The following is a 21,930-nucleotide window of genomic DNA, read 5'->3' as shown; positions in this document are numbered from 1 at the left end:
TCTTGTCCTTCCATTTATCCTTCAATATGAGATGAAGTCATCCTGCTCTCTCTCTTTCCCTCTCATTCTGTCACTCTCTCCCCTCTCAGGTTAATGGAAATAAGGACTTTAAATCATGTCAGGTAGAGAGGGCTGGTTCTCAGATAGATTGAATATGCAGGGCAGGGTGAGGCAGGAGAACGGCGGGTGCCTCGACAGCGCTGAAATGGGGTGCCAGCGTTATATGATAAGTTATGTTTGTACGCAAGCTTGTTTTTTTTTTTTCTCTTGCATCTTTTTTGTAGGCATTATTCTGTTGTGCTCCACAAAAATATTAATTCCACTCAGATCTAATATACTCAAATTAAATCAAGTCAGAAAAAATATTTAAGAGTGAATTATTTGCATTTGCATGTTTGTTGAATTTTTTGATGCTAAGGACTTTCTATATGTGATGATTAAATGCAGTGGTCAAATGTTTGACTCGTTTATACATGTATTTAAATTGTGAAGCCATGTTGTTTAAAAATGTAATCATTGGCATTCATTTATATATATAATTCTTTTTTTTAATATATAAATAAACAAAGGTGAACAAACTATTTGCATTCAGAAATTGCTAGTAAATGTCACAATTAATTACAAAGAAACAGCAAGTGACACATTGAGTTAAGTAAAATGACTAAAATAGTATTTTCTTTTAAAACATACTCCAATAGTCTTTTTTTTTTTAACACTACTTCATAAAATAATTTTTTGCTGTGTAAAACTGCCTTGGGCTCATCAAGATTCGCCAAATGAACCGCACCAGGAAAATAGCCCTTTTTGTGAACCGCAATTTATTGTTAAACTAATTTACATAAAAAGAAGGCGCCTTTGCCCTGAAATTAATGACAATAATTATGCACTAATAATTATATCAGCGCATTTAGCACCTGAACTGAATTGCAATGTGTGTAATGGATAAGAGGCACGTTTTTGCACTGAAATATTACACGCAAAGTGTTTTTGGACAAAAGTGACATGTAGTGATTTGTGTGAATCCTGATTTTGGACAGAATTGCGTGCTCCATTAGACCACAGCCCTCTGATCTAATCACGTCTCCATGGTAACACAGAGAGGAAGCAAAAGCCGACAGAACGCGTTATGCGTCTGTGAGCGAGATGTCACTCAGGTGCTCGGCAATGACATGCTCGCTTCTGTGATGCCAGGAGCAGACGAACATTGCAGTCGCTGTGGTTGCGCTGTGAGGCTGCATGAGTCAGCAACGTCCCTCTCAGTAAACATATTCTCTTAAAATTGTACTTAAAGGGGTCATATGATGCGATTTCATTTTTTCCTTTCTCTTTGGAGTGTTACAAGCTCTTGGTGCATAAAGAAGATCTGTGTTTTGTAAAAATCGACGCGTTTCAAAAAGGCGGGGCATAGAGGAGAAACAATAATGTACAGTATGTGGAAAATAATGTTTTTTTTTTACTTTAAACTGCATAAACACATTTCATTACACCAAATACACAAAATAATGTTCTTTTTAGCAGCATCATATGACCCCTTTAATGTGCTGTTTTGCCTAAACACTCATTTCCTTCACACAAAGGTTCTTACATCTGAAAGACATTGAAAACTGAAGGTGCTTCTATTTATTGACACTTGCACTTGAATGAATAAAACTCCCCTTAGCTTGTTCCACTAATTTGACGTGAACACATTAATTACATATGTAATGTTAAATTTATTCCGTGTTTTAGCATTTGGTGCTTGATATTTGCTTGATGATTTTAAAGGATATATGAAATGACATCATGTGGAACATCTTGTATATTTTTCTTTAATATATTTTATAAATAATGAAAAATATATTTATATGTATTTATATATATATATATATATATATTATTTTTATTTGTATTTTTTTTTTACATAAACACCCACCCACCATCGTTCAAATGTATGTTTTTATTATTATTTTATGTTTATTTTTTTTGCATTATATATTGGCTGAAAGCATTTTTTTCTTCTGAATTTTTCTGCCAGATCCCCACTGGGAAAAAAAAAAAGAAGTGTGGAAACAATTTCCATTCAGGAATTGCTAGTAAATGTCAAAATTAATTATAGTTATATAAATTCTAAAAAACACATTGAATTAAGTAGAATGAATATAATAAAATGTATTTTATTTTAAAGCATAAGTTTTATTTTAAAACATATTTATTTATTTATTTATTTATTTAAAAGCATCAAATATCAAGCCCCAACATTTCTGTATTCATATTTTTTAGATTATGTATATCCATATTTTTAGCAGCATTGAAGCTTCATTTTTTATTACAATATATATTTATTATATTTATTTATTGCAATATTTTTCAGTACATATTTGTGGAAAACAGCCCACGTCATTGTGACACCCACAGCATCATGTACGAGATGAGTCAGTCTCCATCTCTCCATGAAAATGCGTCTGTCACAAAAACATAGACACATAGTCAAAATTATTTTTTTTTTTTTTCATTTTTATGGCTTAATGCAAGGATTGTTCTTCATATGAATCACCAAATGCAGTTTTGGTAGGGTAAAAAAATGTAGATAGACTGTGGGGGGAAAAAAAGTAGATAAACAACTAATCATGATAAATATTCCACTGAGGGGAAAAAAAGTTGTTACAAGTAGTCGCATAGTTTTAATATGTTGCAGTTCCTATAAAATTGCCAAAGTTACTTTCATTTGGCACCTACTTAATTTTGAATTCTTGCGTATGTATAAATTCTGTACCTATACATTTGCATTTGTTTCTCATCTTATGGCTGCTAAATCACGGCTGTCAGTCATGGTATACAGGAAGTGTCCTTGTATGTCAGACATTCGAGCCTCAATCAAATTGTAACATGTTATTTCCCTTTACTGTTGCTTGGAGAGCAACAACAGACTGCTGACAGCACAACTAATTAGAGGGATCATTCAGGGAGAGGCTCACAAAAGAATGATTGTCACTCTCCCCTCTTTCTCACTCCTTCTGCTGCTCCCACTCTCCTTCTCTCGGTCTCTGTCACAGGTCTGGATTTGAGCAGTATGTGGAGAGTGGATATCCTCAGTACCCAGACAGCTGTCATGGTGAGTTCCAGGCAGTCCGAGCTGACTTGCTCCCAGAGATCATAACTCATTCACACCATTATTACATCCCTACTACAACTCCAGATCTCTAGAACCTTTCTGAGGGAATCTCATGGAACATGTCAGGAACATGCATGGGTCGTGTTTCTCTCCAACAAGAAAAGAGACAAAAAGAAATCACATTTTTCCAAAATGTGTTTTTTGTGCATTGTGGCTTTTTTTTTTTTATTACAGTTAAGCACCTCTTCCCAAATTGACATATAATGTAAATGCTAAATCATAGTGTTATTTTATTGATGCTGATTTAAATTAATTATAATATAATGTACTCTACGGTTCAAAATAAATTAAGACTTTTATTCAGCAAAGATGCATTGAAGTCTCAAAAGTGATGTTCCTATTCATCAAAGAATCTTGTATTATTAGAATCCCATATTAGAATGATTTTGAAGGATGATGTAATACTGAAGACTGGAGTAACGGCTGATGAAAATTTAGCTTCGCCATCGCAGGAATAAATTACATTTTTAAATATATTCAAATTATAAGTTATTTAAAATTCTAATAATGTTTTACAATATTACTGTTTGTACTATATTTTTATCATATAAATTGTGAGCATAAAGGACTTCTTTCAAAATTATACAGATCTTACAGTATATATATATTTTTTTTTGTACATTACAAAAATCTTTAATGAAATTGATGTCACACACAAAAAAAATATCCACATGCAAAAATAAAATTCTTTTTTTCTCTTTTCACATTAAGGTGGACATTTCTTTGTGAGATTTCATTTATTTTATTTTCATTATTTTCATTTATTTTAATGTTTGATGCATTGTGCCAGAGTTAGCCTATTGCTAATTTTCATCGCCAGTCCCATATATAATAGATTCATGTATTGTGTGCATTCTTGTGCTGTAATTGCAAAAGGGAAGAAATTAAAGTGATCATTATGATTATGATATAAATCTGCTTAGCCATAGTAAGATTGCTTTAATGCATGGCCTCAAATAGCTTATTGCTTTTATGCATCAGTGCAGATCCAATATGTTACCATAAGACAACACCGTTCAATAAATAATCAGATTTATTTATAGTAAAAACACAATAAAGCATTCTTCTGCCGAGTAATGAAGTTCATTAGCCTGACAGTAGATTTTCTTCATCTAATTCTTTCTGTAGATGTCTTGGCCACGACTCGCAAGCAGAACCCTGCGGTGGACTCGGCGTACGGTCAGTGCACTAATTCAATCACATAAGCTTTAAGTTCAGTTATTCAAATTGCTTTAGTAAATGGTTACACTTTGTCCAGCCATAATCACAGTCATGTCCATATCCATTGACCATTTTAAAGCAGAAATTTTATGGCCAGCCATTATATTCTGCAAAGTTGGGTCTTGTATTCAACAATAGGCACAGATTGCTATAATTTTTTTTCACATTGTGTCACTGATCTCTTGGTGTGAATATTACATGTCTTTTTTTTGTATCCGACAGTTTGCTTTTCACGCACACATGCATTAATCTTCAATCTGTACCGTTCTGATCTCTGAGCAGCTCTTACAACAGCTCACAGAGAGGCGATAGTTTCCCAGATCAATAGAGTCCGTTACACAAATGACCCGCAGTGAGTCTGCAGGCTGCAGATCTGGACGGCAGACAGAAATGTCCTGCAGGGCTGTGGGCCGTATCAGAGAGCTCTGAGCAAGAGCTTTGGAGGAACAACTGAAAATCACGATCTGACAAATTAATTTTCTCACCAAGTGGATGTGTGACAGTATGTCTGTGTGTGTGTGTGAGAGAGAGAGGAACAGAGGGTGTGTATGTTGTGATAGACGGTGCATGTGTATGAAAGAGAGAGAGCATATGTGTGTGTTTTGGAGGGAGAGAGGAAGCATGTGAAAGAGGGAGGGAAAGTGTGTGTGAAATAGAAATGTGCAAGGTTTGTTTTTCTTTTTTTGCGAACTGTATTATATTTCAGACAGTCATCAGCTAATACTAGCTGACAGCTGGCCTGTGTGTGTGAAAGTGTGTGTTAACATCCCTGGGTGGTGTTGTCTGGTTTTGCTTCTAAAGCGTGCCAGTGGATGCAGTGTGATCCGGGTCAGAGCATACAGCTATTGTACCACACACAATGCACTCTGACTCTCTCTCTCTCTCACACACACACACACACACACATCAGAGCTCCCATCCTCTGTGGATGATGTGAAATATCCAGTATATTTCTCTAAATCCTTGTATTACCATCTGGATTAGTCACATGAGGTTATTAGCGCAGATGAGTTTTAGTAAATAACATTTCCAAGTCACCTGCTTTGTTCTGTTCTAATCTTCAGCTAATGAATCAGTGCCACTGTTTTCTGAGCTGATTATAGTACCAAAATATTTCTAAGACAGCCTGCAATCTGTCCATCAGCCAGTTAGAGAGAAGTGAATAACTCCCCGCATTGTCTTTCTGTCTGTTTTCACAGTATTAGAGGGAAGGGAGAAAAGGTGGATAGTTGATGGATGGAAAGAAGGAAGAGAGGAAGGTTGGGAGGAAGTATGATAATAAGAAAGGAAAGAAGAATAGATGAAGAGAGGAAGAAAGGGAGGTAGAGTAGGTTAATAAAGCAAGCATATATTAAAGAAGAAATAATAGATTAATGAAAAAAGAATTGATTTATGAAGGAAGAAAGAATAGATGAAGGAAGAAAGAAAAAAGAACCGATTGAAAAAAGAAAGAATAGATTCATGACGGTAGAAAGAATAGATTAATGATGGAAGAAAAATATTAATGGAGAAAGAATAGATTAATGAAGAAAGAATAGATTCACAAAGAAAGAATAGGTTCATGAAGAATAGATTCATTAAGGATAAAAAATAATAAAGAAAAATAGATTTGTGAAGGTAGCAAAAATAAATTCATGATAGGTGAAAGAACAGATTAATGAAGAAAGAACAGATTACGAAGAAAGAATAGATTCATGAAGGAAGAAAGAATAATGAAGAAAAATAGATTAATTAAGGTAGAAAGAATAGATTAATTATAAAGAATAGATTCACGAAGAGAATAGATTCATGAAGAAAGAGTAGATTCACAAAGAATAGATTCACAAAGAAAGCATTAATTCATGAAGAAAGAATAGATTCAAAAAGAATGCATTGATTCATGAAGAAAGAATAGATTTATTGAGGATAAAAAATAATGAAGAAAAATAGATTTGTCAAGGTAGAAAGAATAGATTCATGATAGATGAAAGAATAGATTCATGAAGAAAGAACAGATTCACGAAGAAAGAATAGATTCATGAAGAAAGAATAGATTCATGAAGAAAGAATACATTCACGAAGAAAGAATAGATTCAAGAAGAAAGAACAGATTCATGAAGAAAGAATAGATTCATGAAGAAAGAATAGATTCATGAAGGAAGAAAGAATAATGAAGAATAGATTCACAAAGAACGATTAGATTTATGACAGTAGAAAGAATAGATTCATGAAGGTAGAAAGAATAGATTAATTATAAAGAATAGTTTCACGAAGAATTTATTTATGAAGAAAGAATAGATTAATGAAGGAGGCAAGGAAGAATAGAGGAAGGAAGTTTGAATAGATTGATGAAGGACTGAAAAACCCTAACCCTAAGGAAAGAGGGTTAGGGCTAACCCTAAAAGGACAGAGTTTAAAGAAGGGAGGAATGAAGGACGTGAGCTGGATCAAAGAGGAAACAATGAAGGCAGAAAGGAAGGAGAGAGGATGGGCTGTAGTGTCATGGAGGTGTGGGACGCTGGCCGGCGTGTCCCGGTGCTCCTCTCTGTGAAAGAGCACACAGTGGGTGCACACATTCAGTGAGCTTCCCCACCGCTTCATTCAGCCGCCACGGCTCCTAGAAATGACACGGCAGTGCAGCTCCTCACCTCACGCTGAGACAAAGCCTCCCACGGCACCTCGGCACGGTAATTACAGCTCTACCTGCATTCAAGAGAACTTATTACATCCTCAGAACTCTCGCTGTCTTCCCACTGCGTGATAAAGCCATCCCATTGTGAAAGGTGGACCAAAATTCCCACAATGCACCACTGTTTTCCGACAGCTCTTTTCTTCCGGCACCCTTTAAATAGAATGGAAACGGAATGATAATAAAAGCGTCCCGTGTGCCAGCCGCGAGCTCCCTGGTGATCGGTCACTGTGTGGCACAGATGGCAAGATGACAGGCTTTATTTAGAGGTGGGCAAGTGGAGGATGGGCTCCGCGTTTGGCCCCGGACAAGCGGCTGCTGCTCATGAGTACTGTGTGCCGCTACATTAAGCATTAGTCCGGTGATGGAGCTCTTCACAGCAGCCCGAGCCAGAGGACGCTGAGTCTTTCAGAAGGAGAACCCCGCAAGGTCATTGGTACTTAAAGTCGCCGGGGAACGAGGAGAGCTAAATCTCTGAATCAGACTTATGAGGATGTCCTCAAAGTATGTGGTCTGCAAGTATGTTTAGGATCAGCACTTTGTGGGGGAATGGATGGAAAAGGAGAAAGGGAGGGGAAACTGTTCAAAAAGAAGCTTCTGTGAGATTAGCTCAGCTCAGATCAGATGCCTCCAAGTCCAAGTTTCGATTCTGCAATACTCTGGGGCTAGAAATTCATGCGGTGGCACAACAAAACAAAGAAAGATAAATAACAAAAGATGATGAACAAGTGATAGTCTCTCTAATTTTGAATGTTTTCTGAGTGGTGGTGCTAGTGAAAAGAAAATGTTTTATTGATTTTGCTGCAAGATGATGTTTTTTTTTTTCATGTTTTATGTGATTTGTACTGTGATTTCTACAGCACCCTTCACATAAACTTTACAACTTCTGAAATCTTTTACTAAGCTATTTAAAGGGATAGTTCACACAAAAATGAAAACTCAATTTACTTAATTTACTCACCCTCATGTTGTTATAATGCCGTATAACATGCTTTCTTCAACGGGAATGCAAAAGGTGTGGGGTTTTTTTGTTTGTTTGTTTGGGGGGGTTTTTTGTTTTTTTTAGGTCATCCACTCAATGAAAGTCAGTGGGGTCTAATGCGGTTTTCAGTTGTATTAATATTATATTATATTATATTGATATTTAAAATGACTTTATTTACATTTTGATTTTAGTTTTTTTGTAATTTTATATGCTTTTGTCATTTTTATTTACGTTTTTTTTTTTATATTTCTTACATTACTAAATCCCAAAAAAATGAAATAAGAATTAAAGTCATTTTACTTCAATTTAAACTTATATTCATTCAGTTTAAACCTGTTTTGTTTCTGTTAAGTCAGTGAGGTCCAAAACCATCACAAAAAAAATCTTATTTTGCGTTTAACAGAAGAAAGAAAATCATAAAGTTTGTTAATGACATGAGAACAGTGACAGAATTTTCATTTTTGGGTGAACTGATATTGTACAAAATGGAAATATGTTGAGCTCACATATTTAAATTGATGTTTTCCTGATTTAAAATGCATTTCATGGATATTTTTCTTAAGTAACTTTGTTGCCCCCTTCCAATACAACCACAGGAAAGACCTCACCCACAAGCGCCAGCACAACCAATCAGGGGCCAGCTCTGCCTAAAGTCAAGGGTGTCTCTGAGACAGGTACCCGCCCCGAGGAGGGGAGGCGGGGAGGGCAGGGTTCTCCTGACTTGAAGCCAGGCAGTGTGGAGATGGAGGGTAAGGGGGTGGGGAGAGGCCCTTGGCCCGTTGTCTGTCTTCTAGCTTCCCTTTATCCCAAGTTTAAACTTTTCTAGCGCTGTATTGGATTCCGCTGCATGACCCCACAGCTGCACACAACACAAAGAAACAAATAAAAGAAGCAAAGTAAAGTGCACACTCATTCACACCGACTTGAAGATGCAAACAAATTCTCTTTCCTAAAAAAACCCTTTGAGTCAAGCAATCTGCGAGTCTGTGTTCGTCGCATTCGACCTTCCCTGTTGTTTCTGCTAGACAAATAAAAAGAACGAATTGTCTGCAGTCCTCTTTGTTGTTTTAATACATTTAAGTCTGCCCTGCATCTCCAAAGGTACTTTGTCTAGTTTTCACTCATGTGTCCCTTGCTGAAGTTCGCTAGAATCCAGCAAAATGATCATAAATCCTGCGCCCGCCGCTATGATCATCCACTCAGCCTGTAATGAGAAGCACCAGCAGTCGATAAATAAGCAGCGACTACAGGCCCGCGGGCAGACACCGCCTGATAGAAATTTCCAGCGCACAATCTATTCAGCCGCTCGGTCAAGAGCAGTCGCACGCTCGTGCAATCAAACGACCCGCAGACTGGAGAGGTTCGGCAGTTTAGTCACAACGCACCTTATATCTCCCTCTCTGCACCTCTCAACTCGTCCCTCGATTTTAATATCCCTGTTGTTGAGAGGTAATGTGTTAATACGCACAGACTATTGTGAACCTCAGAGGGCTGATGGTTTTTCACACCCTGCCTTTATGTGGCATTATTTATTCTAGCTGATTAAATTAAAATTGTACAACAGCTGCTTCCAGTTCAAGCAGCAGTTTCTTATCTCTTTTTGGCATTTCAGACCAGAGTATGTAAGTAGTGCTGAGTAGATAGTTTGTCACACTTTTAGTCTTTTAATGAAAATATTCTTCAATTTATTCAGTTTATTCAATATTTTGTCATGTTGTATTCATTAATTTAAATAAAAATATATATTTAGTGTACTAAAATATCTGTTTGGTGAAAAAAATGAAATTAATATTCAAACATTCTGTATATTAATTTAAACGTATTTAAATGTATCAAAAATATAAAACTGAAATAATTTTACGAGTACACCGTTATAATTCTACCTTTATGCTTTATTCATTGTCAGTGTTTCAAGCGTGTTGTCACAGAAAGAGCGTATTCACAATGTGACTTACAATACAAATTCTTCACGTGCTCTTTGTGTCATTTTATGCAGATCCAAGCTGTAATATTACGTAATGTTGATTAATCTTATTAATAGGATGCGTTTGGGGGAGTTAATTAATCCTGTTAGAAAAGCACTTGAGTTTATCGGTGTTCATTCATCGTTCAACTTCAGCTCAAGTGGTTTATTCAGCAGCATTATAGACTTTTATTGGATCATTCAAAAGAGTTATATAGATTTTTCCTCTTCAAAAACATTGTTAGTGTCTGAGTTTTTTTCTCCTTTATATTTATGTAAACTTTATCTATTATTTAAAACATATTTGTTGTATATTAATAATCTTTGTGATATTTTCGTGCTGTCTTCATTACGGAAAAAAAAAAACTTAACATTTTTGTCCGTAATTTCATTGACCACATTAAAACTCAAAGCTAGATCTCAATTATATGAGCTGTAAAATGTCATTTGCTAATGATTCAGTCTTTTCCTTTATTCACAGTCTGCGTCATCACGGTTTATTTTAGTGCACAGGGTCAGAGACAAGCGATCCACTCCATTCCTACGGCTTTAGGTAGTGTTGACTTAAGCATGCGTGGTTGAATCTCTCTCCCTCTATATACAGTATATATAAAAGGAGAGCGATAATGATGTCTGCCGAAACTAAACCTCTGTTTGTTCTGAGGTGGCAGCTGCCGAGTCCATCCGCTCGTTAATGTTATTTTAAACATACCTTCTCGCAGGTCATTCACACACTACAATAAGTGCTATGATGGCAGGAACTCTGGCCCCCTGATAATTTGCGTGAGTGTTGGAGGACGGACTGCCATGAGAGGGTGGGCGGATTCTGAAACTCATTAAAACACAGTCGAAGATGAACTGACAATGAACTCCGGCTGAACTCCGGGCTGAAGACGCATTCAGTCCTGCAGAGAGGCTATTAATACCACGGCACAAGGAGAAACAGAGAGCCTGAGGTTTAGGGAGTCGGCGAGAGATGGAAACATGTTGAAATTGGGTGGAAGACATCGAGGCTTCCACATCGGGAAAGTGGAAGGATAATGGAAAAGGACGGAGTGAGAAATCTGCCGATTTTGATTCCAATCACACACCAAAACTAGGCTCGGCAAACGCAGGTGTGGTAACTGCTTTAATCGACTTTATAGGAGCTCTGCTCCCGAAAAGAGCAAAGTGACGTCCTTCTCATTAAAGTGTTTCACTTGTAAATGTCACAGTCAGCCTGCCGCCCATGTAGCCAGAGCCAGGTAATAATGTCCATCACCAAAGGTCACAAAAAATAGATCCCGTTTTCCCTGAAAAATCCTCTTTATATCAAGCCAGCACATGCCCTGACACATGCAGACTCGACACACAGGTTATTAAATAGTGCACACACACTAGTTATTTCTAAAGAACTGTGGGCTCATACGGTGCTCGGATCCATATAATGCGCTTCCTAAAACCCTCTGCCCCCCTCTCCTTTTCCTTGCCCCTTCCCTCTCTTCCTCCGGTCCTTCTGACTGGAGAGATGTAGTGTTCTGTTAACCTGCCTGTTTTTTCAGACTAATGCTTCACCTTCTTAAGTTCTAAAGCCTCTCTTATTTTCCCGCTCTGGGTTTAGTTTAGAGTCTCGTAAAGCCTGAGCTCTGTAGTCCGACTTTAGGATTATGGCCTTCAGCTTTTTTAGTTCTTCTAGAACTGTCTGTTGCGTCTTTTTTTTTTGTCTCAAATAGTTCATAATTTTCTTCTAAGGATTAGAGCTACTTGAGCAACTCAGGCTTCAGAGTGAGGCTGTAGCGAGTTCGATTGTTTCCCGCATGCTTGTTTGCTTCTCTAGGGTCGTAAGATCTCTAGCTTGAGCGGCCGCTGGCTTCCATTGAGTTTTCGCATTTCTTTCCCTATCTGCTTGTGTGGTGTGTCAAAAAGTATGTGTGAATCCGCTGCATGAATCTAACGTCATCTCTCGATTGAAAGCGTGTCTTCAGTTTGCTGAAGAGAAGAGTCGCTCTCTTATCAGATACCTGCTTTATTCGTCTTTGAATGCATGATGCATCGTATTATGCATGATGTTTTGAAATGTCATGTTCTGTAAAATGTGTTGACTTTTGTGGATTCTAAAGGTCCTTTCACATGATTCGCATCAACCTTATCCAGTGCATTGAAATCTACAGCGTTACCCCTGATACTGTCTGGTGGTGCAGCTCTCAAACTTGTTCACTGCTAACCTTTCCAAGCACAATTTACATGAGGTATCATTACATGGATGGTATTGTCACAGACATTAGTTATACAGCAACCCCAAAGAAATGTGGAATTTAGAGGGAAAAAACATAATTTGTTGTATTATTTATACATTTATTAACATTTATTTACTTAAATAGACATATACACTACCGCTCCAAAGTTTGGGATCAGTAAGACTTGTAATGTTTTTTTAAAGAAGTGTCTTATGCTCATCAAGGCTGCGTTTATTTGATCAAAAATACAGAAAAAAACAGTAATCTTGCAACATGTTATTACAATATAAAATAATGGTTTCTATTTTAATATACTGCAGCACAACTGTTACCAACATTGATGATTCTAATAATAAATCAGCATATTAGAATGATTTCTGAAGGATCATGTGACACTTTATACTGGAGTAATGGCTGATGGAAATTCAGCTTTGCATCACAGAAATAAATTACATTTTAAAGTATATTAAAATAGAAACCATTATTTTATATTGTAATAACATTTTGCAAGATTACTGTTTTTTTCTGTATTTTTGATCAAATAAACGCAGCCTTGATGAGCATAAGAGACTTCTTTAAAAAACATTACAAGTCTTACTGATCCCAAACTTTTGAGCGGTAGTGTATATGATATAAAATGCCTTTTAGTTTTTCTTTTTTTTTAAATAATAATAATAGCCAATCAAAACAATTGCTTGGACTTTTTTTGTTCAGAGCTCATATGCATGTTAACTTGTTTGTTTGCTAACAATATATGGTTTATATATAATCAACCATATAATAACGTTTCTCTTGCTACCTAGCAACCTCTTAATGTCTCTCCGCCATGACTTTATTCACATCGTTTCCATGTGAAGGTAAAAAAACGGCACGTGTGCTTCTGTTAAGATCACGCCCTGATGCGAGTTATGTGAAAAGGACTTAACTGATTATTAATTGTATATGATCACTATGCTGTATTTTTAAGAAGGATGTTAATAACACCACTTTCATGTCAATTCCTATCAAACCATTTACACTGACTTCATAAAAGCTTCTGCAGAATCTATCAAATAAAGCATTTAGGGGACAAGAGCGCTGAGCTGAAAATGCAAATCTATTCAGACAGAATATTTTCTCATTTCCTGCGTTCACTGATTCAGACGCGCTCAATTATTTACTTTTGTTTGCTGTTCTCTGTGTGCCTGCTCATATTGTCAATTAGATTCCATCATGAGGTAAAGTAATACTCATCCGTGTTTAATTTTCCAGCGGATTTTGCACTTCTGTGTGGCGATCAGATGATGTCAGTCACTTTTTGACTGAATTAATTTGCTCCCATTTTGGGCATTTACTTGTGTTGAACTAGATACAAAAGGGCTTGATTTCAACTTCTCATAGCCCTCTATAAAGCCGTCTGGAAAGTTCTAAAGACAATGCAACATTGTTCAGCACAGCAGTGAATTTGTAAAAGCCTCTCAGCCAAGACCCCACAGACATTCATCACTATTTCTGAAGGCTGATCATTTCCCATCCACTTGATGGTATACAAATTAAATTTAAAGCTTTTTACCATTTAAAATGTTTAATTCGCCAACTAGTACTATACTGCTAAAGAACCTCTTTGTTTGAAAAAGCAATACCAGTAGCAAAAAACCCATCTGTGTGATTACAACTACACTATTCCCAGCTGCAGGATCTCGGCATGTCCTGCTTATTCCACATGCAGCCCGAGAAAGATTATTTATGACAGCATTGCTGCTTTCACATCAGCGCAAAAACACTAGATGTAATTGGGTAATCAAGAAGCGAGACTATTGAATGCCGTGGAAAGCCATGAGCCTAACACAACTAATTATTAACTTCTCCTAAAAACACCAAGTGAGTGATGGCCAATATACTTCCAATAAAACTGGATTTTCATTGTGATGAAACCATTTATTTCTTAGTGTTATGAACATTTAAATAACTTCAATATCCATTTTCAGATTAAATGTGTGATGGAAAGGTTCTACGGATGTTAAAGTTTCTTCAGGGAGCCATAGATGCCAGAGAATATGCTTTAACAGTGTAGTCTCCAGATGAGATTATTCCTCCTCTTAAGCAAAAGTCAAAACAGAAAACCTGAAGACCTACATAGATATAGTCCCCCAGGAAAAGGCTGTTTTCTTCTCACCTTTGTTCTGAGATAAAGACAATAGCCCTTGAAGCTCTGTGACTCCTAGGATCCCACTATCACCAAATGGGCCTGATCTATTCAGTGATATCAAATTTATGGTGCATAAAAAGTTCCATTCCCGAGCTTTTCACAGGCAATCAACCACACACAGAGAGCGAGAGAAAAGAATAGACACCAACAAAGCATTCAAAGAAACAAGGGTTTGTGTGTGAAAATGTTAAAGGGATTCTGTTTTTGTTTACTTGTATGAATTTGTATGGACAAAAACATTCTTCAAAATACCATTTATGTTCCACAGAAAAATGCAAGTCATATGGGTTTGGAACAACATAAATGTGAATAAATGATGGCAGAATTCACATATTTGAGTGAAGTATCCATTTACAGAATAAAACATTAAATAATATTTCTCATGTTTTTACCACTAGCCCACAGCAGTTCATTTAATGATGTTATAGGTGATATTTCATACTTGTTGAGCTTCACTAATAATAAAATTCTGCCATCCTAATGACTTTTGATAAAAGTCCCATCTAAAAGTAATTTATATATGAATCTGCCATTAAAAAGGCCTTTGTCCGGCAAGTTTCTCCATATTTTACAGATAAACAAGCCTGACTGAGATTACGTGCGTTCTGAACATGGAGACTTATTCTGCTGCTCTTGCTAAGGTTCAAATAATTTCAAGCCGTTTTAATGTCATTATTATATAAATGGTGATAACCAAATTTTACTCCATTACTTTTATCTTAAATGAACATGTTAACTTTGGCAGCCCTCGTATATACACACTTATATTTTAGCAGAGCTTTGAGAGATTGCTCACAAGTCTGCTTTCAATTAAACACACTTTTTTTGCCCTTCAGCTTTTTATGGACGTCTCCAGCACTTCTTTCTCCCACTCTCCAGTTCTTTGAGAAGGAGTTACTAGGGTTTTGACAGAGGCCTACACAATCCCTCACACAGCCGAAAGGAAGATTGAAAGACTTAAAGTTTTCACCACTGAAAATCTGTCACTCATTTCTCCCCACCACTTCACTCTATCAACCTCTTTTCTTCTCACCCACTCTCTGACTCTCAGTACCATTCATTTTTTTTCCCTCTCCTTTCTCCATAAATCTGTCATTCTCTTTTTTTTTTTACAGTAGTCATCTTCCTCAGTTCTCTCTATCCCTTTTCTCTCCTCTTCATGCTCGTTCTCTCTTTCTTTGAGTCAATGAGGAGTTATTGGATTTTTGACAGAGGCCTATACAATTCACAGCCAGGAGAAAGTGAAAGCACCTCCCTCTCCTCTCTTCCCCACCCGCTCTCATACTTTCAGTACTACCATGTTCATTTTCATTCATTCTTTCTTTATTATTATTTGTATTTTTACTATGTACTTGTTTCAAATATACATTTTTGTTTTACTTTCTTTCATTTGTTCCTAATTTGTTTGTTTTTATTTTCATGTATTTTGTTTTATATGTATATTTAATTAATTTATATTATTAAATATTTTCAATGATATACATTTTTTAGTAAATTTTTAGTTTTCTCCTTCCTTGTTCAATAATTCTCTGTCCTCTATCCTTCTGCTTAATTTTTCTTTCTTTCTTTCTTTTTAATTTTCTGTTTGATTGTCTTTTAGGTCTGTATTATGCCTGTCCCTGTTCTTCACATATTTATGCTATATTTAGCTTCTGTTCTGCCAAGATTCTTTAAAAGGGAGATAAGCCGGCAGCCAAAAACTCTTATATCGTTTTTTTTTTTTTTTACTGATGATCATCTTGTTTGCATGCCCATGAAAATAACTGACCCAATTACAAAGTCAACTAGATATATAAAGTATTTAAATATATTTATTTAAATTATATATATTTAAAGTTTATCTATGTATTTTTTAATTTATTTTCAGTTTTTGTGTCAGTGAAAACTCTACTATTCCATTGTTAGCTTGAATATAAACTGTAGTGCTATAAAGTGTTAGCATACATTCAGCCTGGTATTTTATTTGGATACTGATGACTTAATATTAAGATTTGATATCTAATTTGGGCTTTTAAAAAATTACCTTTGGAAGTATGAGTGTACAGTACAAAATGCTATTGAGTCATGAAAGAGGACTACAAACCTGTTGTGACACTAAAAGTGTGTTTGTGAGTCACCCATCGCGTAGCATATGCCGGCCCTCAGTGCTTCCCAGGGGCCAAAGACCTCGGTTTATAGACCAGCAGAAAGCAGACGAATGAGTCAGAGGAAGATAAAGGTCCCTTCTATTATTCATAACATCTTCCGGTATATTTGCACATAAGTCTGTTATAGCTTGCAAGAAAATGAGGCAAACTCTGGCAGGTCTATTAGAAGATTGATTCTGTTGTATGTAAACATTAAACATGTCAGTTATGATGCCTCAGAAACCCCATCTTATTAAAAGAACAAAAAAAATCGTTACATGCTTCCAGTAACTATTCTGTGAGACATGGAGATGTATGCGCACTAGGCTACTCTTTTAGAAGTTTACTTAGCTATAACTCATTCTGGTTTGCATCTATAAACAGTTAGGCAGAAACATTTTTACAGGAGAGAATTGAGTTGGCGGGAAGCATTCCACCTGCTATAGCTAGCAAAGCACAGTTGCTGCTCTGCTAATGTGTTTGTATTGATGTCTGAAGGAAGATTATCCTTGTTTTCTCACATAGAGTTATTATGCATTCATAGTTGTATTTTTGCTTGCAGCAGCTAGAAAAAGCACAATAGTGTCTCACTCGCTCTCTCCCTAACTCGATAACTCACAAACGGTGGTCCACCCACTCTGTTCTTACACTGTGTTGTGTTTGCCATTGCTGTTCACTGACGTGAGCATCAGTAAGACTTTGTTGGCCTTGCCAAAAGTCTTAAGCAGCTAATAACATCTTTTAAGCTGTCTTTAGTTTTGGCTCTCTACAGTGTGCAACAAATGTTGCCCTGTAGACATTTTCATTTGATAAGATAAAGGTGTAATAAATTGTAATAAACAGATATTTGAAACTTTTTCCATGAATATCTTTTTATTATTTTAAAATAGGGCTCAAAATAAGAATACTTCCTGTATGTTAGCTTTGATTAGCAAGTTATAAGCATTTATTTAGCTATTCTTTTTTCTAGCTTTAACTTTTCTAGCTTTATTAGTTATCTAGCTTTTATTTATGTATTATTTGTTCATTTATTTTCATCGTTGTATCCATCCATCTATCTATCGTGCGTTCTTTCACTTCTCTTCACTTTCATGGCTGTGATGTGTATAAATAAATCATAGGCTGCTTTTACAAAAGTAAGACGAGCCATTTTACATGTCCTGCCCAAATTTCCAGTTCCAATACATTAACACTGTAAAGGAATCTGTGCTCGTCAATTGATTTCATGGGGTCTTTGTTGTATTAAAATTAATCAAGACATAACATTTAGTTTCTAAGCTGACACTTTTTTACCAAAGCAGCTTACAGCTCATTGTAAAATACCTCTAACAGCAGATTTTCCATTTACTGGCTCTCTTATAAATAAAGAAGAACAGAAAATGAGAAAAACAAGGAAAGGCTGACTGCGCAGATGGCAGTGGGAGTTACTAATTATCTGAGCATGCACATGTTAGCGAAATCACCTCTACCCTCAGCTCATTAAGACCGTAAGGTGGTCTGTGCATTCATTTTAATTTGCAGTCACTGAAAACATCTCCATATCATTTTCGCACCACCTTAACGCCATATGCAGCTCAGTGTAGAACAGCACAATCAGCTGTGAGTCAAGCACATAGCACTGCTGCTCTTGAGACTGTGGCTAATGAGAGAACCACTTAGCTCCCTACAAGACCATTAGCAATTGTTCTTGAGGCTCTAGCGCTATTTGATGTTGAACCAATGAGCATTTGCAGATTGATTCTGAACAGCCTGCTAAGCCAGCGCTCTGCTTTGTTTGTCAGCAGTTTCTAACATGAATAGAAGTCTGCTAAGAACTCTACAGACTCTCAAACTGTTAAAAGCTAACCTAACTGGCACCTCACTGTGTCTTTACAGTGCACTCATCTCGCTCTCTTCCCCTCTCTGCAGGAGTGCGCCGACCCCCTGAGGTAGATAAGTCCAACCACAGTGTTCACTACACTCTGCTCATTGCGTGTGTCCTGGTGGCGTTTGTCCTGGGAGCTTTCCTCTCCGGATTCCTCGTTTCCTGTTACTGCAACCACAACGTGAACAAGACCAAAAGGCTGTCGAAAGATCCAGAAGCACCAATCCCACATGCTCTATCCCTGCGCAGCCTGGCCAAGCTAAACGGCTTGCTGGAGAGCCAAAACAAAGACGAGAAGCTGGAGGTATCTTCACCCAAACTCTACAACTCTTTCTTTGCGAATGGAAAAGAGCAGGCGCATCGCAGGAATGCCCATCATGCTGCCATGACAGAACTCATTCACCCACATCATCACCACTCTGCAGAGCTCTCTGGCCTTCCCACGCCTGATTCGACGCCAGAGCTCCCGATCAAGAGTATGAAGGCCTTCAAGAACCAATGGGAGAAGAATCAAAACTGCAATAACGCTAAAGAACCCAAGTCCCATAACATGGGAGCATGTCGGCCAACCACTGGAATGCAACATCAGATTTTCCCCTTCTCCCAAGGACTGACCAACGGACAAGTACTAGGTAGCTCAGCACACATGGAGGAACGCAAAGTCCACAATGTGGAGCGTGTGGCAAGCCAGCCATATCACTGCTACCCACACAAGATTGTGGACGTCACCTCACTCGACGAGCTTCTGAAACACATCCACGAAATCAATGTGGCTACAGGCAAGAGTCCCACTGTCCTCACCTCGTCAATGTCAGCCAACGCCGGTCAGATGGTGTTCGCAAACCGCATACAGCCGCAGATCCCGGAAACAGAGTCTGCACCGTACTACAGTTCCTCCACGCTTCCTCGGGACAGTCTAACTCGCCGCATGGATGTCCCACCAGAGATTCCTCCCCATCATCAATCTACTCTAGAGAGAGTGTCCCGTCACCCGTCTCAACGGCACTCTTTGATAACCACTCCCAAGATGCCCAGCGGGGGCGTGGTGCCACGGCAACACAGCTTCAACCAGCGCAGCGCCCATCAGCCCCTCCTGCTCTCTCGAATGAACTCTAACGGCAGCAGTTCGGGTTGCGACGTACGGCACCCACTCATCCCTAACGGATACCTAACTCGCCAACATAGCTACAGCGAGCAGCCAGAAGTCCACCGTGGAGCTATTGTCCGTCGGACAGCCTCGCTCAAGCCCGATGTCCCGCCCAAACCGCTGTTCATCCCTGCTAGCTCGCCTGTCAACCAGGCAGGGAAGTTCAACTACTGAACGATGGAGAAGAAAAGCCTGTGGTTTTTCGTAAAAAGGCTACTCGACCTCTCAGAACTGATTGTGGTCATGAACAATTAAAAGACTGGATGAAAAACTTGCCTTTATGGGAAACAAATCCTCTGGAGATTGGCTGCCAGTGTTGTCGACTTTACATTTGAACTATGACTTGTTTTTCTCTGTTTCATGAATATATTTGTACCATATTGGTATTGCTCAGCTATTGGCCATTAGGAGAGGAGGAGTTACAGGAGTCCACCTAGATTTAGGCTGCCACAGTGATAAGTGTGTGGCTTTACGGTGTTACTTTGGACTGTCCGGACAGGTGTCACATATCCAAAACTCTGGACCTGAACTTTTATCTGAACAAGTGTACACACCTTGTTTGATATTCTGATCTTTCTTGCGTTGGCTTAACTATTCTGTTGATGTAGAGTTGATGAACTGTGCTGATTCCAATTAGAAATGTGTATATATGCATGCGTGTGTGTGTATATATATATATATATATATATATATAAATATATATGTATGTGTGTGTACATATACATACCCAGTGTATGTATCTAGATTACTGAAATGGTTTAGCCCCCTCAAGTTCCTTCGCCTTATTTTGAAAGCAGATGTGCTGTTGAAATGCCCACACAACTTGAAGTGATCTCTGTAAAATCCATAAGCAATAATCTCCACCCCATTCTGTCCACTCCAGTGTAATGCAGTTATAACAAACTCAATAAAGTTTAAATTCAGATGATTAAATATGGCTAGAGAAACAGTTACATCTGAACGCTCGGGCCCAAGTGAGGTGAATCAGTCTTAGTGTTATCAAGGAGATGTATGTATATACCTAAGAATGTATTCTTTGTCTATATGCTCCAGAATCAGTGTGAGGTGCTCCAGTATTTACCCTTTGTCTCCTCTGTTAAAATCATTTAATTGGTGAAAGTGAATCCAAATTTTTAAATCTCTTACAGTGGAAACATCAAACACTGTGTCCTATCCAGGTGTGATAAACCGATAAAACTATCTCTTCTATGTAAATCTTAAGTTTTTGTCTAGAACCATCCGTGACCACTTTGTGTTCTATTATATATAGCTCCACCCACAGTGAAATCTGATTGGTCTAAACTTCTGCTCCATAAACATCAATGGCTCTGCCATGAAGCAGTTTGACACACTGAAACAGGTCGCACCTGGATAAGACACGGCATAAGAGTCCAGAACAAAAAGATTTCTTACTTTTGTCCTGAGTTATTCCTATATTGTGTTCAAATGTATCGATATTAACACTAAAACTGTTTTGTGTAAATAGATGAACAATAACTAGCCAAATTTTAATTGTTTGTGTAAATTTGTGCCTTATTTAATATGATGTGTTAAGGGGGGGGAGGGTGGCGGCAGAGTGGGAGAGGGGACTTAAGGAAAGGGCAGAGAGGCCGTCATTTATCTTTTTATTTTTAATATTTGTATTTTTTTTTAAGCTTGGTTGTCTGTATGTCATAACTGTTGTAGATATATATTTCTAGATACTTTTGATACCCCCAGGCTGTGACGCTTTTACATTTTGGAACAGCATCTACATAGTTTTCCCTCCAAAGAGACATCTATCCATCTTTCCATCTATCTATCTATCTATCTATCTATCTATCTATCTATCTATCTATCTGTCATCTATCCATCTATCATCTATCTATCTAGCTATCTATCTATCTATCTATCTGTCATCTATCCATCTATCATCTATCTATCTAGCTATCGTTCTACCACTCTATCGTTCTATCTGTCGTTCTATCTATCATTCTATCGATTGTTCTATCTATTATTTTATCATTCTATCTATTGCCCTATCCATCACTTTGTGTCCTATCAATTGCTCTATGTATTTTTTTTGTCTATCATCTATCTATCTATCGATCAATCATTCTATTGGTTATTCTTTCTATCACTCTTGTCTATCCAGTCTGTTTTCTATGTATTATTCTATGTTTTAACTCTTTTTCTTGCTTTCATGTTGAACTCCGCATTAGTTTAAGAAACCTGTGTCTTCACTGACAGGTTTGTTCTGAAATGTATAAAGATGTAAGATACGTGAACTTCTAAACTGCAGCGTATCTTCAGATCTTATGTTTAATGGCGAGAGCAAGACTTCTTAGGCTTTGCACTCTGTTTAGAGGAGAGACTTCTGTGTGTAGTGTGTGTGTGTGTGTGCGCGCGCGCTTTACGAGGA

General features: G+C 37.4%; 1 protein-coding gene across 1 annotated transcript in view; it reads left to right on the top strand.

Annotated features, from left to right (window-relative positions):
* The window catches only part of LOC107741742 (semaphorin-6D-like), an 87,351-nt gene extending 65,988 nt beyond the window's left edge, over positions 1 to 21,363 (top strand). The window contains exons 18-21 of the mRNA XM_016554513.1: positions 3,033 to 3,091; positions 4,280 to 4,330; positions 8,622 to 8,774; positions 18,427 to 21,363. Of these exons, the coding sequence (XP_016409999.1) occupies positions 3,033 to 3,091; positions 4,280 to 4,330; positions 8,622 to 8,774; positions 18,427 to 19,703 (1,540 nt within the window). The 3' untranslated portion in view covers positions 19,704 to 21,363. The remainder of the gene's footprint in view (positions 1 to 3,032; positions 3,092 to 4,279; positions 4,331 to 8,621; positions 8,775 to 18,426) is intronic.
* Positions 21,364 to 21,930: the final 567 nt, after the last annotated feature.

The sequence above is a fragment of the Sinocyclocheilus rhinocerous genome, unplaced genomic scaffold (genome assembly GCF_001515625.1).
Source record: "Sinocyclocheilus rhinocerous isolate Xijiao unplaced genomic scaffold, SAMN03320098_v1.1 scaffold616, whole genome shotgun sequence".
NCBI lineage: Eukaryota > Metazoa > Chordata > Actinopteri > Cypriniformes > Cyprinidae > Sinocyclocheilus > Sinocyclocheilus rhinocerous.
Note: the sequence above shows the minus strand (reverse complement) of the source record. Positions and strands in the feature narration are given on the sequence as shown.